The 27,420-nt window shown below is 35.6% G+C and overlaps 1 protein-coding gene and 1 long non-coding RNA gene across 2 annotated transcripts; both read right to left on the bottom strand.

Annotated features, from left to right (window-relative positions):
* Window positions 1-689: 689 nt before the first annotated feature.
* LOC147567721 (uncharacterized) lies at window positions 690-6,468 on the bottom strand. Its single transcript, XR_015230836.1, has 2 exons — window positions 5,819-6,468; window positions 690-802 (listed from the first exon to the last, which is right to left on the bottom strand). It is a non-coding gene; the product is annotated as an uncharacterized LOC147567721 (long non-coding RNA).
* A 17,743-nt stretch (window positions 6,469-24,211) lies between these two features.
* On the bottom strand, window positions 24,212-24,670 carry LOC147567722 (uncharacterized). The gene has a single exon (XM_086657701.1). The coding sequence runs from the start codon at window positions 24,668-24,670 to the stop codon at window positions 24,212-24,214; it is 459 nt and encodes a 152-aa protein (XP_086513827.1).
* Between the last annotated feature and the right edge of the window lie 2,750 nt (window positions 24,671-27,420).

Below are 27,420 nucleotides of genomic sequence, written 5' to 3' on the forward strand. Positions count from 1 at the left end.
TGAACTCAAATGGGGAGAAACTTAGGATTTTAGAATTCACACATAAAATCACTTTTAGGAGCAAATAATTAGACAAATTGAACCTCTCTTTTTATAACTCAAAATTCATGGTAATGAACTACTCGAATTTCGAAAGATGTTCTTGTTAAAACGGATTGATAATCATAAATGGTACTTGGTTTATTTTGAAAAACAAATCTCTAAACTATTGGCTATTAATCGATAAGCATACACCATCAAAGGACTTAATCTAAGTATGGTGTATCAAACTAAAAATATAGACAATGAAAAGAAAATAGGTTTAGCTAATTAAAACAACTTAAACTTTTAAGCACGATCAAGAGATTTAATCATACCAGAATATGTTTCTAAAAGATCAATATGGTTTCATTATAAAATCCTAGATGGAGAGTCTTAGCTAATCATTATCAAAGAGAATAACAATAATAAATATGAAAGAATAAAAGAGAAAATGGAAGAAGAATGAAACTTTCTTACTAATTTTCCTCTAGCAGCCAAACGCTCCTTTAGACAAAATAATTTTCCGGGCTACGTCGGAAAATTATTTTCCATCAGAATTTCAGAGCTAAACGAAGTCTTCTTCTCAACCCTCTCTCTCTACTGTTTCTCTATCTCTGTTTATCTCTTATGTAAGCAAATGAAAAGAGAAAATTCATGAAGCCAACAGAGAAAAAGAAGAGAAACTCATTAGATTTCAATGTTTACAAAAATCTCCTCATTTGTCTCTCTACAAATCACTCTCCATTTTCTACTCTATTTCTCTATAAATCTCTCTGTCTCTCTGTTGGAGATTAGAGGTATAGATACTTCAATACACTCAATAAACTCAAAAGATTCACATCAACATACTTTCATATAATAAAGCTTCTTTAGATCTACACAATCTCATAAAACAAGAGACACAAAGTTTTGTCACAATATTAAACTAGATATTGAAGTTAGTTCTTACCTTAAACACAATATTCATACTAGATCTATGTCTTCTTCTTCAAGTTTCTTGTATACTATTCTCCTTTTACTTTCTCTCTCTAGATTGTTCTTGAACTTGACTAAGAAAAGAACTCTCTACACCCTTTTAATTAATTTCATGAGGCTTTTACTTTTTTACCCCTTCTAGTTTGGTAAACCATTTACTCAAACCCACACTTTTATATTGGGCCCAAACTCAAATTTGGTTTAAAAGCCCCCTTTTCAACATCCCCCTTAAACCAAATTTCCATAGCTTCTCATACCTAACATCCACTTCAATCTCTCAAAGACATCATGCTTCAAGGGCTTCGTAAATATATCCGCTATTTGATCTTGGGACTTGCAATACATCACTTCAATATCACCTTCCTTAACATGTTCACGAATAAAATGGTAGCGTGTATCAATGTGCTTGCTTCTTTCATGACAAACGGGATTCTTGGCTAAAGCAATAGCTGATTTGTTATCAAGGAACACTTCGGTTGGACCAACTTGAGGGCATTGAAGATGCTTCAACATATTTCTTAACCAAATTGCATGACAAACCATGGAGCTAGCGGCTACATATTCCGCCTCACAAGTAGATAAAGTCACAATGGGTTGTTTTTTAGAAGACCAAGTAAATGCCGTGTAACCCATAAAAAAAAAAAAAACCCCGATGTACTCTTTCTTTCATCTAAGTTTCTACCCCAATCACTATCGGAATAACCGATAAGCTTAAAATCTTGTTCACAAGAGAAAAATAAACCATCATTGAGCGTACCTTTAATATATCGAAGGAGCCTCTTTGCAACATTAAGATGAGATTCATCCGGTGTCTCCATGTACCTACTCACTAGCCCAACTCCATAAAGAATATCCGGTCTTGTAAATGTAAGATAACGTAGACTTCCAATCAAACTTTTGAAATATGTAGGATCGACATCACTTCTTCTTGAGCATTTTCTCAACTCCACTCCACTTTCAAGAGGGGTGTTTACCGGATTACATGACTCCATTTTAAACCTTTTAAGAACTTCCTTAGCATATCCACTTTGAGAAATAAATATGCCATTTTCCATTTGTTTCACTTCAATACCAAGGAAATGACCCATCAACCCAATATCGGTCATATCAAATTCCTTAATCATGCTCTTCTTGAACTCATCAAATAGTCTTGAATCATTACCGGTGAATATCAAATCATCAACATAGAGACAAACAAATAACATACCTCCACCTTCTTTCACTTTCATATATAAAGTGTGCTCATGAGGACACTTTTTAAATCCATTTTCTTGAAAATACTTATCAATTCTTGCATTCCATGCATGTGGAGCTTGCTTTAACCCATAAAGGGCCTTCTTCAACTTATAAACTTTATCTTCTTTGCCCTTTCTAACATACCCTAAAGGTTGTTCAACATATATCTCCTCCTGAAGGATACCATTCAAGAATGCCGACTTGACATCAAGTTGATAAATTTTCCATGAATATTGAGCCGCTATAGAGATTAACAATCTAATTGTTTCCATACGAGCAACGGGAGCAAATACCTCACTATAATCAATGCCGGCTCTTTGCTTGTAACCTTTAGCTACAAGTCTTGCTTTGTATCTTTGGACTTCTCCACTTGCATTCTTCTTTGTCTTATACACCCACTTCACACCAATAGGTTTGTATCCTTTTGGCAAATTTGTCAACTCCCAAGTATCATTTTTTTCAATTGCATTAATTTCTTCATTCATAGCATTTTCCCATTTTTCTTCTTGGATGGCTTCTTCAGAACTAATAGGATCACAATCAATGAGAAAACAACACAAGTTTAATTCTTCTTCATTATCCACAACTTCATATATCTCTCTCAAACTTCTTGTTTTCATTGGCCCTTCATTAGAACTTCCCCCCGATGATGAGGATGATGGAGATGAGGACGATGGTGTTTGTGGGTCTCTTTGAAATTCTCTTGGTGGCACATCTTCTCCTTCTTCTCCTTCAAGTCTAAGTTCAACTTGAACAATTTCTTTTCCTTTCCATTCCCATGCCAAATCTTCTTCAAATACCACATCCCTACTAAATAGAACTTTATTGACAATTGGATTAAACAACTTGTAACATTTCATTTGCTCATTATACCCAAGAAAGATACATTTCTCACCTTTGTCATCAAGTTTTGTTCTTCTTGCTTCCGGTATCTTTGCATAAGCAATACATCCAAATATCTTTAAATGAGATACACTAGGCTTGTAATAACCCCATGCCTCTTGTGGGGTCTTCATATAGACACTTTTAGTGGGACATCTATTTAACAAGTATACGACACATGCAACGGCTTCACCCCAAAATTCTCTAGGCAAACTTTTTTCTTTTAACATGCTTCTTGCCATGTCTAATATGGTGCGATTTTTCCTTTCGGCAACTCCATTTAGTTGTGGTGCGTATGACGGAGTAAGTTCATGAACAATCCCATGTTCTCTACAAAACATATCAAATGCTCTTGAGGTATATTCTCCACCTCTATCGGACCTTAGTTTCTTTATCATAAAACCACTTTGTTTCTCAACCATGTTCTTGAACTCTTTAAATGCCTCAAATACTTCGGATTTATTTTTTAAGAAATAAACCCATATTTTTCTACTAAAATCATCAATAAAAGTGAGAAAGTAATTGTTACCTCCATTTGTCATTGGCTTCAATGGACCACAAACATCGGTATGCACAAGCTCCAATATATTAGATGCTCTCCACCTCCCTTCTTTAGAAAAACTTGTGCGATGATGCTTGCCAAAGATACACCCTTCACACACTTTGTTTGGGTGATCAATACATGGTAAACCCCTTACCATATTCTTGCTTGCCAAGGTCTTCATCCCATCAAAGTTTAGATGCCCAAGTCTCAAGTGCCACAACCAAGATTCATCTTTCACAATAGAGTTTAAGCATTTTGCATCACCATGTTGAATGTTCAAGGGAAATAATCTATTCTTTGCCATCTTTACCTTAGCAATTAGAGTTCCACTTCTATCTCTTAATGTGAGATGAAGATCCTTCAATCTTATATCATAACCTTTTTCTAAAAGTTGTCCCAAACTCAAAATATTATTTTTCATTGCGGGAACATAATAGACATCGGAAATATAGTTATGTTTTCCATTTTTTAGTTGAATGAGGATATTACCTTTCCCTAGCACCGGTATCTTTGAGGAGTCACCGAACTTTACACACCCTTTCACACTTTCATTCACTTCAACAAACAATTCTCTTTTTCCACAAATATGATTACTTGCACCGGTGTCGAAATACCAAGTGTTTGTTAGTGATTCGTCAAGACCATCACAAGAAAATAACAATGTAGGATCAACATTAATTTCTACTTCATCTTCAACAAGGTTTGATTCTTCCTTAACTTCATTTTTATACCAACATTCATTACTATAATGCCCGAGCTTGTGACAATTATAGCATTCAATATCCCTTTTGTCTCTACCTTGGCTATTATAAGGTCTAGTAAAGTTTCCTCTACCTCTTCCTCTTGGTTCATTTGTTCTTCCTCTATTAAAAAAATTTCTTCCTCTTTGGTTTCCAAAGCCTCTTCTACCATTATCATAACCTCTACCATAACTCTCATAGCCTCTTTCTTTTTGGGGTGTATATTGTTTTTCTTCTAAAGTGAGTTTTGCTTGAAGTACTTGATCAACCGAACAATTTGAAGAGGTTGCGACATTTCTATTCACCCTTTGTTCATGGATTTGCAATGTTCCCATCAATTCATCTACCGTCATGGATTCCAAATCTTTTGATTCTTCAACGACAATAACCACATTATCAAATTTAGGTGTCAAAGACCGTAAAATCTTCTCCATCACCCGAACATCATCACATTTTTCACCACACCTTTTCATTTCGTTAACATTAGACAATACTCTTGAAACATAATCGGAGACAAGTTCTCCTTCATTCATACTCAATCTTTCAAATTCACCACGCAAAATTTGGAGACGAACCTTTACCACTTTATCAACTCCTCTAAATGAATTCTTGAGAATGTTCCAAGCCTCTTTCGATGATTTTGCTTCGGACACTTTTTCAAATGTAGGACCATCAATTCCTTGATAGATAAGAAATAAGGCTTTTTTATCCATCTTTCTTGAGTCTTTAAGAACACACTTTTGTACATCATTCATAAAACTCTCTTCTTCTTGAGTTGGTTCTACATAACCATTTTGAACAATATCCCACAAATCTTGAGATCCCTATAATACACTCATTTGAATACACCAATGTTCATAGTTCTCTTTAGTTAACCTAGGTATTTGAGGTTGTATCATATTTGACATTTTCTTAAAAGATCCCCAAAAATTTCACAAACCCTAGATCTCAAAAAATGTTGAAAAAGCTTGAATTGATAAACTAATATGGCTCTGATACCAATTTGTTGGAGATTAGAGGTATAGATACTTCAATACACTCAATAAACTCAAAAGATTCACATCAACATACTTTCATATAATAAAGCTTCTTTAGATCTACACAATCTCATAAAACAAGAGACACAAAGTTTTGTCACAATATTAAACTAAATATTGAAGTTAGTTCTTACCTTAAACACAATATTCATACTAGATCTATGTCTTCTTCTTCAAGTTTCTTGTATACTATTCTCCTTTTACTTTCTCTCTCTGGATTGTTCTTGAACTTGACTAAGAAAAGAACTCTCTACACCCTTTTAATTAATTTTATGAGGCTTTTACTTTTTTACCCCTTCTAGTTTGGTAAACCATTTACTCAAACCCACACTTTTATATTGGGCCCAAACTCAAATTTGGTTTAAAAGCCCCCTTTTCAACACTCTCTTCTGTTTTTTACTTTCTCTCACAAAAAGAATAACAAAGAGAAAATTGATTACACAAAGAACAGAGCAAAACCCCTATCTCTTTCCCTCAAATAAACACTGTTTCTTTCTCTCTTTCTCTCAAATAAATATTATACATTGAAGCCCAGAGAGGAAGAAGATGTTTTAGAGACAAAACTCCCTGTTTTGCTGCCCCAAAGATGAGATATCCTTTTCTGTTCTCCAAAGTCTTCTTTTATATCTGTAGAGAACCAAACTAATAGCAACTCTGAAATATTTCTTCAAATCTCCAGCCTGTTCTTTCTGATTTTATCAATATAAGAAGAAAAATATCAGTAACCGATCTCCATCAATCCTTGCTCTCTCTTTCTCTCTGTAAGAATCTCAGTTGTTCTCTCTTACTAAAGCAAGATCAGAACACTTCCAAACAGAGAGCTTTCTCTCTCTAGATTTTCCAATATATCCAGCTTGAACCCAATACTTGATGGTTGCCCACTAGTGGATCATCCAAATAAAGGATGAGGTGTACCATTTGAATCAAATATTAGAGTTGTTAATTATCAATTGCTTAATGCTTAAGAGATAAGAGCATGAGGTGCCTATAAGCAAAAAGGTGAAGATAATAGTGTTACACCTCACCCTCACTCATACTCATACGTGTTGCCTCTGTGATACTCATTTGGAAACTTATACCCTTTACCCATGTTAGTCTTTTATATGATTAAGAAGGAAGTTGAGAATAAAAGTGAAATACGTAATTTACTATCTCTCTCTCTTCTATATTTTATACCACTAAATTGTTTAACAAATAGCAATATGTTCACAATAATTTTGTATTTTTACTTAGCGCGTCTTCTTTTGGGTCGGAATTTTCCCAAATAAAAACAAACCCTTATCATTTATTTGTCCCAATTGTTATTCTACTAGGGATAGATGTAATAAAATTGTCCCTATTACTGATTTATTAGGAGATAGACGCAAAAACGTGTGTCCCTATTAAGCAATTTTTTGTAGTGCATAATTCGATAACTCGAATCTCAACTCGATTCCCAATGGAATACATTTATCCTACTTTCAAAACCTGATTCGAAGAAAATATCAATGGTGTCGCTACAAGACGTGGTTTAGAAGCAACAACTGATTCCTCTAAGCGAGAAAGTCTGATTGAAATGGAAATCGATACCATCGAACCAGCTACGGAGATTCCTTTGGAAAGGGACATCTTAAAGCCCTTGAAGCAGACAAAATCCAACCTTACTCATCCAACATAACTATTTGAATTCAAATTGGAGACTCTCTTTCGAAAGTTACTTACATCAGCAACACGCTATATGAGGAGGAAAAAATGGAGTTGAACAGGTTCTTGAAAAAGCACCGACACGTCTTCGCCTACGGGATCGATGAGGTCCAGGGATTGACCTGTCTATAATCACCTAAGCCCTCTTTAGGGCCGAGATAATATCGTATTGTCGTCATTCTTTCTTGAATATTATAACTTAAGCCCTCTTTAGGGTCAAAACCAAAATAAATAAATAAAAAAATAGAAAAAAACAAAAAGAAAGAGTTTCTAAACTAAACTGCATCTCCTCTCTAAAAAAAAACCCAAAAAAGATCTAAACTTCGTCTTCTTGAATCTCTTCTCCTTGTTTGCACCTTTACTTTGGTTGGCTTTATGCACTGCACACTAAAAACAAAGGAAAGCAATTCAAAGTGATCTAGAAAACAAAAAAAACCAACTAACTTAAGATCAAAATAATACTATATTTCAAAAACTTATCCCCCCGCAACCGCGTCAAATACTTGATGCGATAAATCAAGATGAGAAAAAGTCTAGAGTTTTAATATCCACTATACAAAATCACTTTTCTAACAAAATTACTAAATTTCTTTTTCGTAACTCAAAATTTAAGATAATAAACTATCTAAAATTTCGGAAGATATTTCTCGTTCAAAACCAACTTATAATCATAAAATTTGAATTGTTTGTTTTGAAAAAAAATCTCTAAACAATAGGCAATCAATCAATATACACAAACAAACAACTTAGCCTAAGCATGATGCATCGAGTTCAAAAGTACAGATAATGAAAAGAAAATCAATTTAACAAACTAAAACTAATTAAACTTTGGAGCACAATTTTCATCATAAAATCCTAGATGAAGATTTAGCAACCCATTAACATCAAAATCATGACCATAGCTTGGATAATCAAATTAGAAATAAGAAGATAAAAATAAAGGGAATAGAGGAAATTGGTAATCGATGAAGTCTTGTTATCCGCGAGATCTCCCAAAACCTCCAAGTTCCGCCTTAATCTCTGACTCGAATGCGTTTTTTGTTCTAGCTTCCCCCTTGCTCACATCTGACTACTTCATAAGTAGGTAAGGTTTGGTGTATTAGGTTTTGACTAAATTTTCTTTTTCCAAAACTCTCCCGATCAATTCCCTTTGTCAGGTCATGCATGAAGTCTGCTAAGTTGGTTTCTAACCCGACTAAAGTTTGAAAACCACGTTGGATATATATTTTGAAACATACTGATATGACACGAAAATGTCACATTTTGAGCGCCTAACTTAGACTAATTAGTCCTTTTCGAGTGTGATCAATAATATTTTATGTATTTTTCATGTTAGGTACCTATTTTGGAGTTAAACATGTAATTTGGAATAAAGAGAGCGAATTATCACTATCATTTCATGTGTCGAAAATGAGAGAAAAAGACTTCAAGCAAATCAAATGACAAGTATAGTCAATGACGAGTCCGACGGTGAAAATGGTATTCAATTCGGAGTTCGGACGGGGAATATATGAAAGAAAGAAGTCCGAGGGTATTCTAGTCCTTTGTGAGAATTTGAAGATGTAGAGACAAGGATGGAGGCACTCTCTTGGTTTCTAAATCAAAGCCCAAGAGCACAAGGAAGAGTGACAAGGAAGAATTATATGGGCACCCTCCATTTATGGATCCAAGTCAACATAGTCTAAAGAAGTTAACTACGTCAAGGGACCTTAGGGTTTGAGTAGTAAACACAAGTTAGAGTTTACTATTCATCATCTTCTACCTTGGAAAGGAGGCAAAGAAACAAGAGAGAGAAAAGGGCTAGGGTTCTTGGGGGTGTTCTTGAAGTTTTCTAGAGTTTGTTAGTGAGAGAAAGAGAGAAGGAGGAGTGCCGGCCAGAGCAAGGCCGGCCAAGCACGTTCCATGGGACGCATCTGCAACACGGGAGCTTCTCGCGGACGCGCACATCAGCAATGGAGGACGAGACCGGAAGCTTCCACAGGATGCGTCTGCTGCAGCTAGGGCCGTCACTCCGGGACGCATCTGCAGCACGGCTGTTTTCACGGAACGCGGCTGCAGGTCGGACATGCTCGGGACAGCAGCTACCGACTCGGATCTAAGCTATTTTGGCCGGAAACTTCATACTTTGGCCGGAACTTGTTTTGTCGGATTTCTAGGGTTCCGGCAACCTTCTTGATCCGAAACAATGGGGCTTTTACTTCTCATGTCTTTGGCTTGCTTCTCATGTGATTTGATTTGATTTTGGGCTACAAATTTCTGGAGAGAGAAAACTAGGGTTAGTTTTAATAGAGGTTTGTGATAAATGAAGAAGATGATGATGGTCGCTATGGGGAACTCGAAACTATCTAAGGGGAGATCGGCTGCACCGTAATTAACTACTCATATTTTCCGACGATCTTAGCCTCGAACCACATCGAAAAAAGAGGGATTTTCTCATCATATTCTTTCCATTTATTATTCAATCACCATGTTTAGCTAACTTTAGTGTGTCGATTATATGAGATGAAATGTGATAAATTCGTGATTATGTTTAATATGATTTGATGTTTTGATTACAAATTGATGTTCATTTATTGCGATTATCGTTTCGATCGTATTTTCATGTGTCTTGTCAAGCACTTCGCATAGTTAATAGACGAAACGAAGTACTCGATATCGATCGTAGTCTAAGTCATATTTTCATGTGTCTTGTCATGCACTTCGCGTAGTTAGGCGACTAGACAACACTTTAGTTGACTCGGGATTAGCCGATTATACTTTGGAACATTAGATCGTACTACATATAGTTGTAGATTTATCATTATAGAGTCTCGGACTTCGACACTTCTCTCACTTATTTATTGCCACCTGACCCTTGTTCCTCCGACACTTCTCTTGAATCTCTCTCACCAGTTTACTTTTATCGTTTAATTAGTTTTATTTGTTTTCCTTATTGCTTATTCAATCAAAACCCCCATTATCTTTGTTTCCTTTCCTTTTTAGTCTAAGTTAGCATTTGATATCTAAACTGGGAGATAAGACCCTTCGACATCCAAACTACATTCCTATCCTTGGATCGACTCCGGTTTTACCGGTTAGTACTTGATACCTCCGGTTGGGTGTGCAACCTTTTCGGGTGCATCACCTACCCTACAAATTAGAGCATCTACAATAAGACACTCGAACCATAGAGTGACATTTAGGTTTTAAGAGTGACATTTGCATGAAATAGAGTTATTTTAGAGATCTCCATTGGAGACAAAGGAAATTTAAATTGTCTTTCTTATGCCCCTTAAGAAAGAGAATCTAAGTTAACACTTGCAACTAGGAATTTTAGAGTTTTTCTTAAGGGGGTTTAACTAAATAGGTCAAAATAATATTGAAAATAAGTAAAAAAGCTCCAAATATTTAATTATTATTATTCAGATAAAAAAACACAAAAGACTACACTACCCTTTTGTCATTTTGTGTAACTAATTATTTTATTTCATTTTTAAATTTTAAATTTATATAACTAATTCTTTATTATCTTTCTAACAAGATCTTCTTTGAATACTTTTCGTTCAAAAAAAATCTCAGAAAAAAACTATTTTTTTACCATTTTTTCTTCTGCAAATCTAGTTTGCGTTTGTAGTATTGCGAACTCGGTTCGAATTTTGGTTTTGCAAACTAGGTTGTAAACTCTTGCAAACTCGGTTTGCAGTTGGAAACTGAGTTTTCAAACTCTGTAAACTAGGTTTATACCTACAGACTGGGTTTGCTAACTTGATTTGCACATACAATCTTGGTTTCCAAACATGCAAATAGAAAAAGCAACTTTAGTTATGCTAAGAAACCAACTTAGAGAAGTAAATTGCTTGAACTTAAAGCAGAATATAGGATACTTTGGGTGTTAATAGCTTTGGATGAACTTAGCTAGTGATTCGATTCTGATTGGAAATAGTTTGAGCCTTGGCACAATGCTCGTACTGATCATATTCAACTAGTCCATATCCCTTATCTCTTTGACCTCTCCATCCCAAACCATCTCCCCACATCAACACAACAAGATCTACTGAGAGTATTAGAGAGAGTTAGCTTATAAGAGTTTATAAGTAGATTCAAGTGTTGTGGGTGCCTATAGATGTCGGTGTAATCCTGGTGTAAGAATAACTAAGTCTGTTAAGACTTAGGTTATAACTAACAGTTTGAAATTCTGTTAGAAGTTAGGTTTTTTTGTTTTTCTCTCTCTCTCTCTCTCTCTATAAATAACAACTTCTCTCTCTCTCTGTAACAACTTGTATCAGCTATATAAAGTGATCCAATCACTAATTGTAATAACTTGTTTTAATGAAATAAAAGATCAAAGAGAAAGTTTAATAGAATCTATAATTCTTTCATGGTATCAGAGCACAGAGTGTAACAAAAAAAAAGATGAATCGTGCTTCGAATCTGGCTTCTTCTTCTTTGTTCAATCACCACAATCAATCAATCTCACACATTTCGAATTTTGTTTCTGATAAGTTAGATGGATCTAACTATCTCGTTTGGAAAGATCAAGTGGAGATAATTCTTTATGGAGCTGATCTCATTTCTTATGTCGATGGATCGATAGAAGAACCACAAAAGATGATCGAGAGGTTATTAATCCTGAGTTTTTGTTATGGAAGAAACAAGAAAGTATTGTTCAATCTTGTCTGAAGGCGACATTCTCCCAAGAAGTAAAATCAGATGTGCTAGGTTTAAAATCCTCAGCTCAAATTTGGTCTTATCTCGATCTTATTTACACAGAAGAATTTGAGGCCAAGAAGGATCTTCTTCGTGCTCAAATTCATTCTATAAAGAAAGGAAAATCTTCCATTAGTGAATATCTAAGGAAGATCAAGTCTCTTGTAGATGCTTTATCGGCTGTCAGTAATAAGGTAAGTGATAAAGAACTTTGTCGAATTACCTTATTAGGATTAGGCAAAGATTTTCGCCATTTTGTGATTTCAATTAATAATAGAGAAGGAAAGATTACCTTTCCTAAACTTCTATCAAAATTGTTACATCATGAACAATGGATGTTAAATGAAACACAAGATGAGCCAGAAATTGCATTATTTGGAATAGAGCACATTACAAACATAGATCACAACATGATCATAGACAGAAAGCTCAGGATAAAGCATATGAAAATTACAAGAATAATAAGATCGCACATGATCATTATTCAACAGATAGGCCAAAATTTGGAGGTTCTTCTTCAAATAAAGGCAAAACACGTATATATAGATCCAAATTGGGTCAAAAAGCAGAAAATTTTGATTTTACAAATGTTCCATGTGGACTTTGTAGAAGATGGGGTCATCTAGCACCTAATTGTTTCTTTAGGTATGCTTCCCAAATGATAGTTCTAATCCTCAGCAAAAGTTTGCTGGTCTTCATATAGAAGAAGAAGAGGATGATATAGATGAGACAGAATCATAACATTTTGTTGAAGAAGATGAAGAAGACATTGTTGTTGTTGAATGTTATCTTGCTGTTCTTGGTGAGTCTTCACTTCAAACAGAAGATGATGATATAAATGGGTCACATGAGCAATGTCTTTTGGCTGAATCTATTACATGGCTTGCTGATACTGGGGCTTCAAGCCATATGACAAATAATCAGTCTGTTATTTGTAATCCAAAGGGGTATAATGGCAGAGAAGGTGTTATGGTTGGAAGTGGCAAATGTTGGAAAAAATTTTGCTAGCAAGTTGAAATGGAAAACCAGAAAAATATAATGTTGTACACGAAACTTCAAAGCTCGATTATATCGATTCTTTTAGACAGAAATTCGCCCCCTTCTGGTAAAACCACGAGTACACAACGGGTATGGAATTTTTGCCTTCAGGATACGATGAAGTCTTTACAACTATCTTGGTTCAAAGTATGTACGCTTTGACAAAGATCAAGAACACTCTGAGAATAAACTGATAATGCCAAAGTAATTGACCCGAAAACTTGTCAAATGACTTGATGAAAATTCCAATATACTTGCACTGTTTTTATAACATAAAATAAGATCAGGAGAAAGAGAGAATCAGGGGCGAGCCCACATAGGGGCCCGTGGGGGCGCGTGCCCCCACGACCCTAATGTGAATCGTATGTTTTAAGTTACACTTGTCATTATATTATGTATCTATAGTTCCACATTTTAAACAGAATTAGTCTGTAGCTCAAGTGGTGAAATGCTTGAATTACATTGTGGAGGTCTTGGGATTGACCCACACACAACACATTTTTTTCTTGAATTTCCACTACTTACATTTTTTTCGTAGAATGTCTACTATTTACATTAGTTGAAAGTATTGTTTGGTTTAAGATGACTGCTTATTGAAAATACTTTATAAAGTGCATGTTTGGTCTAAAATTGATTCTTATGAATTCAACTAATTCAATTTTGGCCTCCTCAAAGAGACCAACTTAATAACACGACTTCGTAGAGATGATGAATTTTCTAAATAGCTCCCTTAATTTTGATTCTGTCTGATTTTCTAGTGGCTTGTATTTTGGACTACAAGATTGGTTTTTTACACGTTTATTATAGTAAACATGTTATTAGAAAGAAAAGTTTATCTTTATTTTTTTTCCATTACGATCACTTGCTCTTCATCATATCCACCATCGTTTTCGTAATCTTCACCACTATCTCTTCATCCCTTCCTTTGTTTTTTATTTAATATTTTTTGGGAATGCAGTTGGGGGAAAGATCCCCAAACCATATTGATGAGAAAATTATTACTTGTTGTACATCAAAATTACCATGGAATATCTAAACTATAAATAAAATTTTGTTGAATTTTTGTTTTTTGATTCTAGCCTGATCGTATACTATGGAATTCTTTCACTAACTATAACAAACAAAGTGCCCCCACTCATAAAATTTTCTGGCCTCGCCACTGGAGAGAATAATTGATTGTTTTGTAGTCTCTATATCTTGTGGGGGTGGTGAGCAACTTATTTATAAGGCATCAAGAGATGCCCTTTTAATGGATATATATCCATTCACATGGGATGTGTCTATTTGATGGAAGCTTGCATCCATCAAGTGGGTATTATACCCATTCACCAAGTCTGGCCGTGCATGCCAAAACAAAGTGATGCATCCCTTCATTCCCAACATCAACTTCCCTCCATTTCCAGTTTTTAAAAAAATACCCAACATCCCCCCACCATTTTTTAAATATTGGAAGTATACAGTAATATAGTGAAACGGAGAAAAATTAAAAAACAAATTAAAATAAAACAAATAATTTTGGCATTATCGTAAAAACTTGTTTATACATGATAGGTATCTTATGGATTTGAACCTTCACTTAGTGCAAACAACTCAAAGCTTTATCAAAATGCTATGGTGAACGTATCTTGAACCAAGAATCCTTTAGTGATGAAACCGGAGCCGTCACACATACTTGTTTCCGTGAATCAGAGTGTTCATACTCCGCACGTTAATGGCCATGTGCAATATCCCTTTCATGAGTCTTCTTCGAAAACGGTCTTATTTTCTTAAGAGACGGCCTGATCTCCACACTCACTTAGGTAAGTCCACTTGAGGTGTTTCCACGAGGCACCACTTAAAGATTAGGACTTATTAAGGATTTATCATCCATCCTTTGTCTTGCAGAAAACCAATACTAGCTCAGAAATGGGAGAATATAAATTGCTAGTATTCCATAATCGCGAAAGCTTTAACTTGTTGGTACCCGTTGAACTTTGCCTATCTATTTCAAGACATAAGTTGGGTTTCCGTTAAAGGCGATCAACCTTCATTCACAGACCTGAGTCCCATTTCCTTATTCTTAACCGAGACCATTACTTTAGGAAGTCCTTTAGTTAATGGGTCCGCTAAGTTTTTCTTTGTTTCTACATAGTCGACTGTAATTACTCCTCTCTTGAGTAATTATCTCACAAATTGATGTCTGAGACTCACATGTCTCGACTTGCCATTGTAGGTCTTATTTGCAACGTAATAAAGTGTTGCCTGGTTGTCACAATTTATCATGACTGACGGAGATGGCTTCTTCCATATGGGAATTTCTTCTAGCAGATTTCTACGCCATTTCGCTTCCTTGCTTGCATCTGCTAATGCAATTAATTCTGACAACATAGTTGAATCAGAAATTATGGTCTGCTTCTTGGATCCCCAAGACACAGCAGCACCACCTAAAGTGAAAATCCATCCAGTGGTAGATTTTGACTTTGTCTCAATACTATTCCAGCTGGCATCACTATATCCTTCTAATACAGCGGGGTCTCCTTTAAAATGTAAACCATAATCCATGGTTCCCTTCAGGTAACTTAGCACTCTAGAAATAGCTTTCCAATGCTCTGGTCCTGGATTACTAGTAAATCGACACAATACACTAACAGCGTAGGCTATGTCAGGTCTAGTGCAGTGCATCGCATACATTAGACTACCTATAACACTAGCATACTCAACTTGAGCTTGAGCACGACCAGTATTCTTCAGTAATTTAATACTGGGGTCAATTGGAGTTGGAGCTGGTTTATGTTCAAAGTGATCATACCTTTTCAGAATTTTCTCGATGTAATGTGTTTGACTTAAAGCCAATACATTATCCTTTCTTAGAATTTTAATTCCTAAGATAACATCAGCCACCCCAAGATCCTTCATATCAAACTTTGATGATAAGAATTTTTTCGTTTCTTCAACAGAAGATAGATCAATTCCAAAAATGAGCATATCGTCAACGTACAAACAAATAAGTACACAACTAGACTTATTTACTTTACAGTAAATACACTTATCTGCATCATTAACGACAAATCCATTTGATCGGACAATATGATCAAACTTTTCATGCCACTGCTTAGGCGCTTGCTTCAGACCATAAAGAGATTTTACCAACTTGCAAACTTTCATTTCTTGGCCTGGAGAAATAAATCCTTCAGGTTGTTCCATATAAACTTCCTCCTCTAAGTCACCATTTAGAAACGCCGTTTTCACATCCATTTGATGAATAACTAAATGGTGAACTGAGGCAAGGGCAATCAACACACGAATTGAGGAGATACGTGCCACTGGTGCATAAGTATCGAAATAATCAATACCATGCCTCTGTTTAAAGCCTTTAGCAACTAATTTTGCTTTAAACTTATTTATGGAACCATCAGGATTTAACTTCTTCTTAAATATCCATCTACATCCTATAGGTTTAGCCCCAGGAGGTAAATCAGACAATACCCAAGTTTGGTTTGATAAGATAGAATTCATTTCATCATTTATAGCTTCTTTCCAGAAACTAGAATCTCTAGAGTTCATAGCTTCCGAAAAACTAATCGGATCATTATCAATATTCAAAACAAACTTTGTAACATCTGTTACTTCACTTCTATCACCTTCTATGAGATAAGTGATGAAGTCAGGACCAAATGAACGTTCAGTTCTAGCCCTCTTACCTCTCCTTGGTTCTAATTCAGGAGGTTCACGAGATTTTCGATCTCCATTTATATTATTCTCAACAATGGTAGACTCAGAATTAGACAAATTTATGGGATCTACTAAATTATGATCATTAGCACTAGATCTCGTCAAGTTCTCGAAAAATTCTACGTCTACAGATTCTATAATTTCAAAAGTGTCTAGATTTAAGAATCGATATGTCACACTATTATGCGAATAACCTATAAAAGCACACTTGTAGGCTCTAACACCTAATTTTGGTCTCTTAGGGTCTGGTTTCCTAACATATGCAAGGCAGCCCCAAACTTTTAGTCTACTAAAATTAGGTTTTCTTTTAAACCAGAGTTCAAATGGAGTCATATTTTTATTCTTCAAGGGAATCCTATTCAAAATATAACATGCTGATAATAATGCTTCACCCCATAAAGATAATGGTAAGTCAGAACTAATTAACATTGCATTGACCATCTCAATCATAGTCCTATTTTTCCTCTCTGCAATACCATTTTGCTGAGGAGTATAAGGTGCAGTGACTTGGTGAATAATTCCATGTGTTTGGCAGAATTTAATAAATTCATTTGGATAGTATTCACCACCTCTGTCAGATCTTAAAATTTTAATCTTAAGACCAAGTTGATTTTCAACTTCCGTTTTAAATATCATGAATTTTTCAAAGACCTCATCTTTACTTTTCATTAGATATACGTAAGTATATCTAGAACAATCGTCAATGAAGGTTACATAATATTTGTTTCCACCTCTAGTTATGTGATTTTTTAAATCACCCACATCACTATGAATTATGTCAAGCAAATTAGAATTCCTAACAATAGATTTATGGGATTTTCGAAATATTTTAGCTTGAATGCAAACATGGCATTTACTAGTAGAATTAAAATCACAATTAGAAATTAAGCCTAATTTTTCCATATTTCTAAGAGAACCATAATTAACATGACCTAATCTACCATGCCATAAATTAACAGAATCAACAATGTAAACCGAAGAATTATTATTTATTAGATTCAACTTAATCATTCCGTTACAAGAGTACCCCTGACCAACAAACGTGCCCCTTTTGGACAATACAAATTTATCAGACTCATACACCATCTTAAACCCTTTCTTATTAAGACGGTCTCCCGATACAAGACTTTTAGTCACATCGGGCACATGATGAACATTTTGAAGAGTTAGAGTCTTCCCAGAAGTAAAGAAGAGTTCCACAGTTCCTAATCCCATGACTTTAGAACGGATATTATTGGCTCCTTTAATATCGGTTCCGTCACCGCCAACTTCGTAAGTCTTGAAAAGATTACGGTCATTACAAACATGGATAGTAGCTCCTGTGTCGTACCACCAACCACTGTCGGCATCTATTGTATTGGCTTCAGAAACTGTGGCTATAATTTTTCTTCGACCATGTTTGCTTGCCCTTTAAGATTTTTCTTTCTTGAGCGACAATCACGAGCATAATGGCCGGGTTTGTTACAATAGTAACAAATTACCTTCTTCTTCTCATTTGGAGTTTGTTTCTTAAACTTTTTATCCTTCCTAGGCTTTAGAGAATCTTTCTCAGATTTCCCTTCTTCAACCACATTAGCCTTAGGTTGATAATCAGTTTGGGTCTCTTTTAATTCTCGAATACGAGAATCTTCTTCAATACGAAGGTGACGTTGTAAAGAATCTAATGAATAATTTTCTTCGGCATGCTTGAGTTTTTTCTTATAGTCGCTCCAAGATGGGGGTAGTCTAGAAATGATAACCCCCACCAGAAAAGCATCCATAAGAGAAATCCCAGCATTTTTAAGATTGCTAACAATAAGTAAAAATTCATTAACTTGAAGCATAACAGACTTATTGTTAACCATCTTAAAATCCATAAAATTACCAATTAAAATTTTTTGATTACTTGCCTCTTCAATTCGGTATTTGTTGTCCAGTACTTCCCATAATGCTTTGGCAGAATCAATTGAACGATGAGCATTGTAGATAGAAGTAGATAGAGCGTTCAGAATATGATCTCGGCAAAGAAAATCGTCTTCCTTTCGCTTCCTTCGTTTTTCCCTTAATTCAGTAGAGTCTTCAGGAGTCTCATCAGGAATTTTGTCGAGTACCCCTTCTATTATATAGAATAATTTAATAGAAGTCAGAAAGAACCGCAACTTTTCTTGCCACCTTGTAAAGTTTTCTCCATTAAAACTTTCAAGACGTGTGTAGTCTTGATTCATAACGCGAAGAGATTGAGTCAATGCTGTTGATGCTTCCATTTCAAAACTAAGCGAGAATTTTCTGTCTAAAAATTATTGGAAAAAATTTTGCTAGCAAGTTGAAATGGAAAACCAGAAAAATATAATGTTGTACACGAAACTTCAAAGCTCGATTATATCGATTCTTTTAGACAGAAATTCGCCCCCTTCTGGTAAAACCACGAGTACACAACGGGTATGGAATTTTTGCCTTCAGGATACGATGAAGTCTTTACAACTATCTTGGTTCAAAGTATGTACGCTTTGACCAAGATCAAGAACACTCTGAGAATAAACTGATAATGCCAAAGTAATTGACCCGAAAACTTGTCAAATGACTTGATGAAAATTCCAATATACTTGCACTGTTTTTATAACATAAAATGAGATCAGGAGAAAGAGAGAATAATTGATTGTTTTGTAGTCTGTATATCTTGTGGGGGTGGTGAGCAACTTATTTATAAGGCATCAAGAGATGCCCTTTTAATGGATATATATCCATTCACATGGGATGTGTCTATTTGATGGAAGCTTGCATCCATCAAGTGGGTATTATACCCATTCACCAAGTCTGGCCGTGCATGCCAAAACAAAGTGATGCATCCCTTCATTCCCAACATCAACTTCCCTCTATTTCCAGTTTTTAAAAAAATACCCAACAGCAAATTTCTTCCAATCAAAGAAACTAGTAACACACTTCTTTCTACCTCTTCTCAGCAGTTTCAATTAAATAATGTTCTTCATGTTCCACATTTAAAGAGGAATCTCTTATCCATTTCTAAATTTAGAAAAGAGAATTTATGTTCAGTGGAAATTCTACCTTGGGGATACAATATCAAAGATCTATGTTCAAATAAGATTCTAGCAGAAGGTCCAATGGTGAATGTTTTATATCCCATTCACTTCTCTAAGCCAGAGTCTTCTTTTGAGGAAAATACAGCTACAAAAAGGGAAGAGTCAACACTTTGGAATTTGAGATTAGAACATCCAACAAAGACAGTCCTAATGCAACTCAAAAATGAAGATAAGATTCAATTTAGCTCTCAAAATTTTGAGAAACTTTGTCACTCTTGTCAACTTGGTAAGAGTAAGTGTCTTCCCTTTCTTGCATCTTCATCAAAATCAAGTTTTCCACTTGAATTAGTGCATTGTGACATCTGGAGTCCATCACCTATTGCTACTTCAAATAGTTTTAGGTATTATATACTCTTCATTGATGATTATAGCAGATTCTCTTGGATATATCCAATGGTCTCAAGGTCTGATAGTTTACAATTTCTTAAACATTTCAAAACTCCAAATGAGTATCTTCTCAATGTTAAGATAAAGAAATTTCAGAGTGATGGTGCTCCTTAACTAAACTAAAGCCCTGGCTAATGCAAGTCTCATACTCATTGAGTTATTAAAACAAACACCTAACATCTTTGTTCTTCTTGACACACCAAGAATTTATTACTGATAAATGGGACAGCAAACAATGACATTGATTGATTGTTGATGGATTTGAGCATGGACTTGATCAAAATGACTGAGTGTGATGGATCAATGATGGTGGCTTTTTCCAGGGTTTTAATTTTTCCTAATTAAAGCCTTGTCCTGAGGTAGGGTTAAACAATATTATAACATCTTCAAACCAGATCTGTCTATATTCATCAACTAAATCCCCCTCACTTTGTTGATAGAAGTTCTTCCTTTCGATTTCTAAGCAAATCATCTTTTGAGATTCAATTTGAGGATAAACTTCAAACTTAATCGAGATTGACAAAGAAAAACCTGCAACATGAACAAAACCAGGAAACGTACCACGAACAAAGTCATAAATCTCGAACAATAGCGGTCGTTATTAAGAAACCAAGGTGAGGCAAACAATTTCAGAGAGATTTGATGTTAAATCGATCTATATTTCCACAATAAAAACAAACGAGATAGATTAAATTTCTTGGTTTCTTGAGAGAGAAAGTTAGCTTTAATATGCAATGGTATGTTGGAGATGAAAAAATAGAAAATGACCTGATTGATAATTACCCATATTATTTTAAGCTTTGTGTATCATTATCCTTAATAATTTGACAACTTCTAGTTAATGTGAAAAGATACTCGTGTTTTTTGTTATTATGAATAATGTTCAGACCCAAACAACAATTTTCTATTTTCTTAAAGTGTCTCGTTGGAAATGCTCCTAAGGAGGGAAAGATGGGACTTTTTTTTTTGTTGAAAGAGGGAAGGTTGGGTTTTTATAATTAATAGCAGGGCTGAAATAAATGGTGCAACATTTTTTCTTTTTTGTTAAAAGGTACAAATATCATTAAGTAATTAAAATGTCATTACAATACAAAGGAACGATAAAATAAGGAACTCTACTCCATGTCTCCGATTTACTCTTCTTTCTAGCCCTCTTCACAAGCTTATCCGCCGGTGCATTAAATTTTCTGTTAGTGTAGTTGAATTTCACCCTTTCGATATTATGTTTGACTTCATGAATTTTCCGGATGTGAATTCGAGATTGCCATTGAACTTCATGTTTAATATTCTGGATGTTTTGGATGATATTGATATTATCACTTTCAATGATGATTTTATTGTAATTATGTTCAGCCGCCCATATCAGGCCATTGAGAATTGCTATTGCCTCACCTTCTTCACTATTTCAGCTTCTAGTAATAAATGTGTGAGCTTCTATGAATTTAGAGTCAGAATCATGGATTATAAGACTTGTACCTGTTTTTCATGTAAATTTATAAACGACGCATCTACATTAATTTTCAACCAAGAGTGTTCCGGTGGAATCCATCTAACTTGCAAGGGTTTATTCTTGTTTGTATGCATAATATTGTTTTTAGGAAAAGATAGTATCATATTAACAATTTGTGAAAGAGCATTTATTTCATATTGAAAACAATGATCACATCTAGTTTTCCAAATGATCCACAGGATTGTGACGAAAAGATTCTGATAAGCCGTGTCGCTAAATTAAGGAGTGTGTTCCCATGAAAAGATCCATTCTGCCACATTAATAATATTCTCTGAAATGATGTTAAAATAGAACCAGATGTTTTTATCCAGGGGACAGTGAAGGAGTGCATGCTCAATTGATTCAATTTTATTACAATTAGGGCAAACCAAGTTGTTGTCAATAAACCTACCAATTCTTTTTCTTACTGGAAGGGATTTGGTACATATTTTCCAAATGAAAATTTGAATTCTGGGGATAGTTGGGAGCGTCCAAATAAATTTCCAATTAGGGTTAAGGAGAGGTGGGGAATTTATACAAGTGCAAAGGTATTTATACATCGATTTAACCGTAAATTTACCCGATTTAGTCAGCGTCCAAATCCTCTGATCTTCACCCGCTGTATAGATTGGAATGGATTTAATTAAATTATGTGTCTGGTTGTCAAAGGTTCTAGTAAGAGCCTCTTCATTCCATTCATTGTTAATGATTAATTGAGCTACTTTAGTCAGATTAGACTCGTTACTATGATTCTGAGGAGAATTAATGTCGGGAATCCAACTATCAGTCCAAATGTTGATTTTATTGCCATTATGGACCTCTCAGGTCGTAAAATCTTCAATCTGGTACAACTGCTTCCTAATAGTCTTCCAGTTCCAAGAGTGATGCGGTTTGGGTGGTCCCAGAGTTTCTGTATGGGGAAAATACTTCGCTTTCAAGAAACGAACCCACATCGCCTTAGGCTCCGCCTTAATCCTCCTAGCCAGCTTACTGAGCATAGCTTTATTATCTAGATCAGGAAGATGGATACCCAGCCCTCCCATGGCTTTGGGAAGAAAAATAGACGACCAAGATTTCGTGCAAATACCTTTGGACTTACCCCACCAGAACGACTTTTGAATAGTCGTAATGCGTTTGCTTATACCTTTAGGAATGACAAAGCATTGCATTTGGTATCGGGGTACGGCGGCTGCTATCGTCGAAATAACAACAGTGCGCCCAGCTTGAGAAAGGAATGAATGATTCCTTTCTCTAATTTGTTTTTGATCTGTTGAAGGATATCCTTGAAAGCATTGTTCTTATTTGCTCCGATGAAAAGCTGCGCCCCAAGATATTTATCCGATGTGGACGCATTTTTGACTTTAAGAGAGCGCATAATAAGACGCTTGAATTTAGGGTGATAGTTCTTGGAATAAAATATATTAGATTTCTTGTAGTTAATCATCTGTCCTGATGAAGCACAAAAAATATTAAGAATGTTTTTGAGAATGTGAATGTTATCCAGGGAATTACGACAAAAAATAATGCAATCATCAGCAAAAAGAAGGTGAGAAATGGTGAGGTTATGATTATTAGTAGGAAGCCAAGGAAAGTCTCTGAGTCACGCTCCGCTACAATCATTCTACTCAAACCTTCCATAGCTAGAGTGAAAAGAAAGGGGGAGAGGGGATCTCCCTGCCTGATACCCCTAGTCGGATAAAAGGTGGGCCCCGGATGACCATTGATTAGGACTGCCATAGATGAGGTAGAGATACTACTATTAATCATCTTAATCCAATGCTCAGAGTATCCTAGTTTCGTCATAATGTCAAGCAGGAAATTCCACTCAATCCTGTCAAAAGCTTTAGAAATGTCTAGTTTCAATCCAAAATAGCCCGTCACTCCTTTCATTCTTTTCATGGAGTGAATGATCTCCTGCCCTATTATAATATTGTCCGAGATTTGTCTACCCGGGATATACGCTGCTTGAAACGGAGTAATAATGTCATTAAGGGTATCTTTAAACCTATCTGCCAAAATTTTCGTGATGATTTTGTAGGTTGTATTGAGGAGACTAATAGGTTTGTAGTCAGCGGGAATCTGAGGGGTAGCAGTTTTAGGGATAAGGCAGAGGTGAGTATGATAAGCTTCCTCAGGTAAAGTAGCGGTAAGAAAAAAATTATGAACAAGATTATGAATATCAGGACTAACAGTGTCCCAGTTAGATTGAAAGAAAAAAGGGGGGGTAACCGTCTGGTCTCGGGGCCGTTTCTTTCTTGAGCCCCTTAATAGCATTATTGATCTCATATTCATCTGGGATAGCATTAAGTTTATTGTTCTGATAAGGGGAAATAGAATGTTGAAAAAGCTTAAGAATATCCATTGCAGTCGTAGTATTTTCCTTAGTGTTGATATTCAGGAGGTGTGAGGAAAAGATAGACTGAATGCTATTAATCTCTTCTTGCCAATCACCATTATTATCTTTAATAGCCCTGATCTTGTTATTACGATTACGTTGAATGGCCTGCGAATGAAAATATTTGGTGTTCTTATCTCCCACCGAAATGAATTTATTTCTGGATTTCTCCTTCCAGAGACTCTTGGTTCAAGTACAATTGTTCTAGCTGCTCATTCAAACTAGTTAGCTCCTCTTTATTACTACTGATCTGTAATCTCTCTATAATAATCTTGATATTTCTTTCTATATTACCAAAAACATTTTTATTCTATTGAGTGAGATGTTTACTTAACTTTTTTAGCTCCCCTTGGATATCTTGATTAGTCTTCCATTTGCCCGCAACGAAGTCATGGCAATCCGGATGATTCATCCAAGTACGAAGGAATTTGAACGGCTTAGGCTTACTATTACTATTATTGGTGTCAGTAAGAAGAATAGGGAGATGATCAGATTCCACAGTATCTAGGTGAGATAAACTAGAGAATTGATAAAGCGTCAGCCAATTGATATTAGAAAGAGCTCTATCTAGTCTTTCTTGAATTAGATTCTCTCCATATTGCTTATTGCTCCAGGTGTTAGGACTACCCTGATAACCCATGTCCATCAGCTCCAACTGACTAATAATAGAGATAATACTCGACATATGGGAATTGGTAGCCTGGGAACCACCTTGCTTCTCTTGCTTGTCTAAAATATTATTAAGGTCTCCTATGACCATCCACGGCATATTATTATCCACCTTAAGAGTATTCAGAGTTTTCCACGGTTTAAGTTTATTCTTGTGGTAGGGACAACCATAAAAGCCCGTAATAAAATTGTTGACATTATTATGAGGGTTAAAGATTTTAGCATGTATCACATTATTATCCGAGTACAGAATGGTAGTATCTAAATGATGCTTCCAGTACATAACAAGACCCCCCGCTTTGTTAAGAGGTTCCACAAAGTGCCTACTATAGTGTTTATGAAGCTTGATATTCTTATTAATAATATTAGACTTATTCTTAGTTTCAGTTAGGAAAATGATGTCTGGGTTATGTCTATTGATAAGATTCAAAAGATGTTTTTTTAGTGAGATACTGTATAATCCCCCTAACATTCCAACTAAGAATAGAGGGACAAGGGCTAGGGGAGTTATTCATAGAGACCTAACTGAAATAATAAGCACCACTTCTAAAAAGTTATAAAATAAATATCACGCTATTAACACTCCATTATAACCGCGCCCACCCCAAAAGAAACAAGAAACCCACAGTCCTACACTAACGGCACCCTCCTTCAACTACTAAGAAGAGGTACAGAGACTAAAAGCAAAAACACTATAAGTTAAAGCTAAAAATATTCACTACAACAAACCTAAAAACTATTAATACATACAAAGTAAGAAACTAAATTCAAAACGCAGGATAAACTTCCAAACAGAGGACTAATCAACTAAAGATTCAACCATAATCAAAGCTCTAATTATAATATAAAAACATAACTAACTAATGTATATATATTAAACCATAATCAAGTCTAAATATTAACAAAAAACACATCTATCTTATATTAGATGCGGATAACACAGTACTACCAGGTGAAATTAACATAAAATACCAAACCTTAACTAATAACATAGATCAAAAGCTAAAACTAAATTAACCAGAACAGAAATAACAAAATAAGCTTAACATCAACCAAGTAAACTATTCATGATCTCCCTCCTCTCTGGCATCTGTAGATGGACCAGGAGACGCCAACATTGAATCTGCAAAGATGTGTCTACGTCTTTCTTCTGGATTGTCAATGGATTCCAGAGGTGGTGTGAACAAGCTAGGAGGAATGGAAGATGAATGGAAATACGACGACGAGGAATTAACCGAAAACCAGCCTACTGGATTCTCCACCAATGATGCATCACTAACCTTCTCAAAAACCTGAGCCTTCCTGAGATTTGATTTTCTCCTGACATCCTCCTCTATCTTAGCCTCCATAATCAAATCAAGGTCTTTCCCTTTTCTGTACCCTGGAATATCTCATGAGGAGGAATAGGAGGAACATTCGTAATATTCGCAGAGGAAGAAGGGACAACTGAGAGAGCCCAAAGTTCAGATGAATGAGGGACAGAGGGCTGAGTCTCCATAGGAGAACCAAAAACATGAGATTGAGGCTTGACACCGGGAGTGATCGGATGCTCGACAATTCTACACTTATGACATATGGCTTTAGGAAACTTGTAGTAGCTAAAGTTAACTGGCTTACCTCGATCAGTAAATATGGAATTAAGTGTAGCCAATAGAGGAGTCCTGGCGTCGTACATGAACTGAATCCTGATAGTGGAATTGGTAACCATGCTGAAGTTCTTCGGCTGAATCTGAATAATATACCCCATACAAGAGAATATAATCTCTAAGTCATGCCTATTTTGAATGGAAGAAGGTAGACCCGAGAAACTACACCATATGGGTTCTAGCATGAGTAGGGGAATCACCTCTCTAAGTGGAAAATCCACCTCCTGCATCACCACTAGATAACCTCTAATGATCCAAGGTCTTCCTTGGTGGATCTCATTCAAGACAGTGAGATTACGAGGTTTAATGAGAAAGTGGTTAAGGCCAGTAGCAGAAGGAGTGGTCCTACACTCCTGAAGAAACGAGATTGACCAGAAAGATGCTTCCTAATAAAACCGATACCATAATCATACTTACAACACAACCTAGCTGAGAAACCCGAAGATATCTCTAGAAGTTCTTTGTTTTCAGAGGGTTTAGGGTAGCAAATAGTAAGGTTACCACCTTTTGAAAGACTCAGTTGGATTGACATCTTTTGGGTTAGGTCGTCGAGATTCAGAGCAGAAGGGTAAACACTCGTCTAGAATAAAGAGAGATCTTCTAGAGATCTCAAACACTTGTAAATGAAGGATAAAACCAACCACAACAGACGAAGCGAGAGAAAGACTCAACAGATACGGCGCACGCGAGGGAGATCTTGAAGAGTTTACTCGATTGACTCACTTAGTTATTACACATGTTTGAAATTCAAATAAATTAATAGACAGATGTAAATCAGTTATATGGGTATGATAAATACCTTGATTTTCGCCAGATTATTCCTCTTTTAGCCGTTTCCCAAGTCAAAATGAAATTGGTTGATCTTCCTCTAATCTACTTAAATTCGCCTAAATGAGTAATTAATGATGACTATGGTGTCTTGATTACCATTCTAGATGGTTGCATGTTGTGTTTACTGATTGATGCACCTGTCAAAGTGCACTAATGGTGGTATTAGGGTTTCGGTAGGGGAGAAAGGAGAGGGATGACTACTATAAGGCTGACGTCAGCACGGAGTCTCTCTCTCCTCAAAAACCCTCTCTGCTCATTCCAAAATACTATCTTTTTCATTTCAAATAAATGGTGCAACATCTTCACGTGGATTGGTGGCGTCATTTCATATTATTCACTTTGACTCCATGCAAAATGACAACTAATGCAGAAC

Source organism: Eschscholzia californica, unplaced genomic scaffold (genome assembly GCF_041429995.1).
Source record: "Eschscholzia californica isolate CP2 unplaced genomic scaffold, dmEscCali1.0.p SCAF_1, whole genome shotgun sequence".
Taxonomy (NCBI): domain Eukaryota; kingdom Viridiplantae; phylum Streptophyta; class Magnoliopsida; order Ranunculales; family Papaveraceae; genus Eschscholzia; species Eschscholzia californica.

What these genes read in the sequence shown, in the direction of transcription:
- LOC147567722 (XM_086657701.1), bottom strand. Translation starts at nt 24,670, where the DNA reads ATGCCGTGGATGGTCATAGGAGACCTTAATAATATTTTAGACAAGCAA.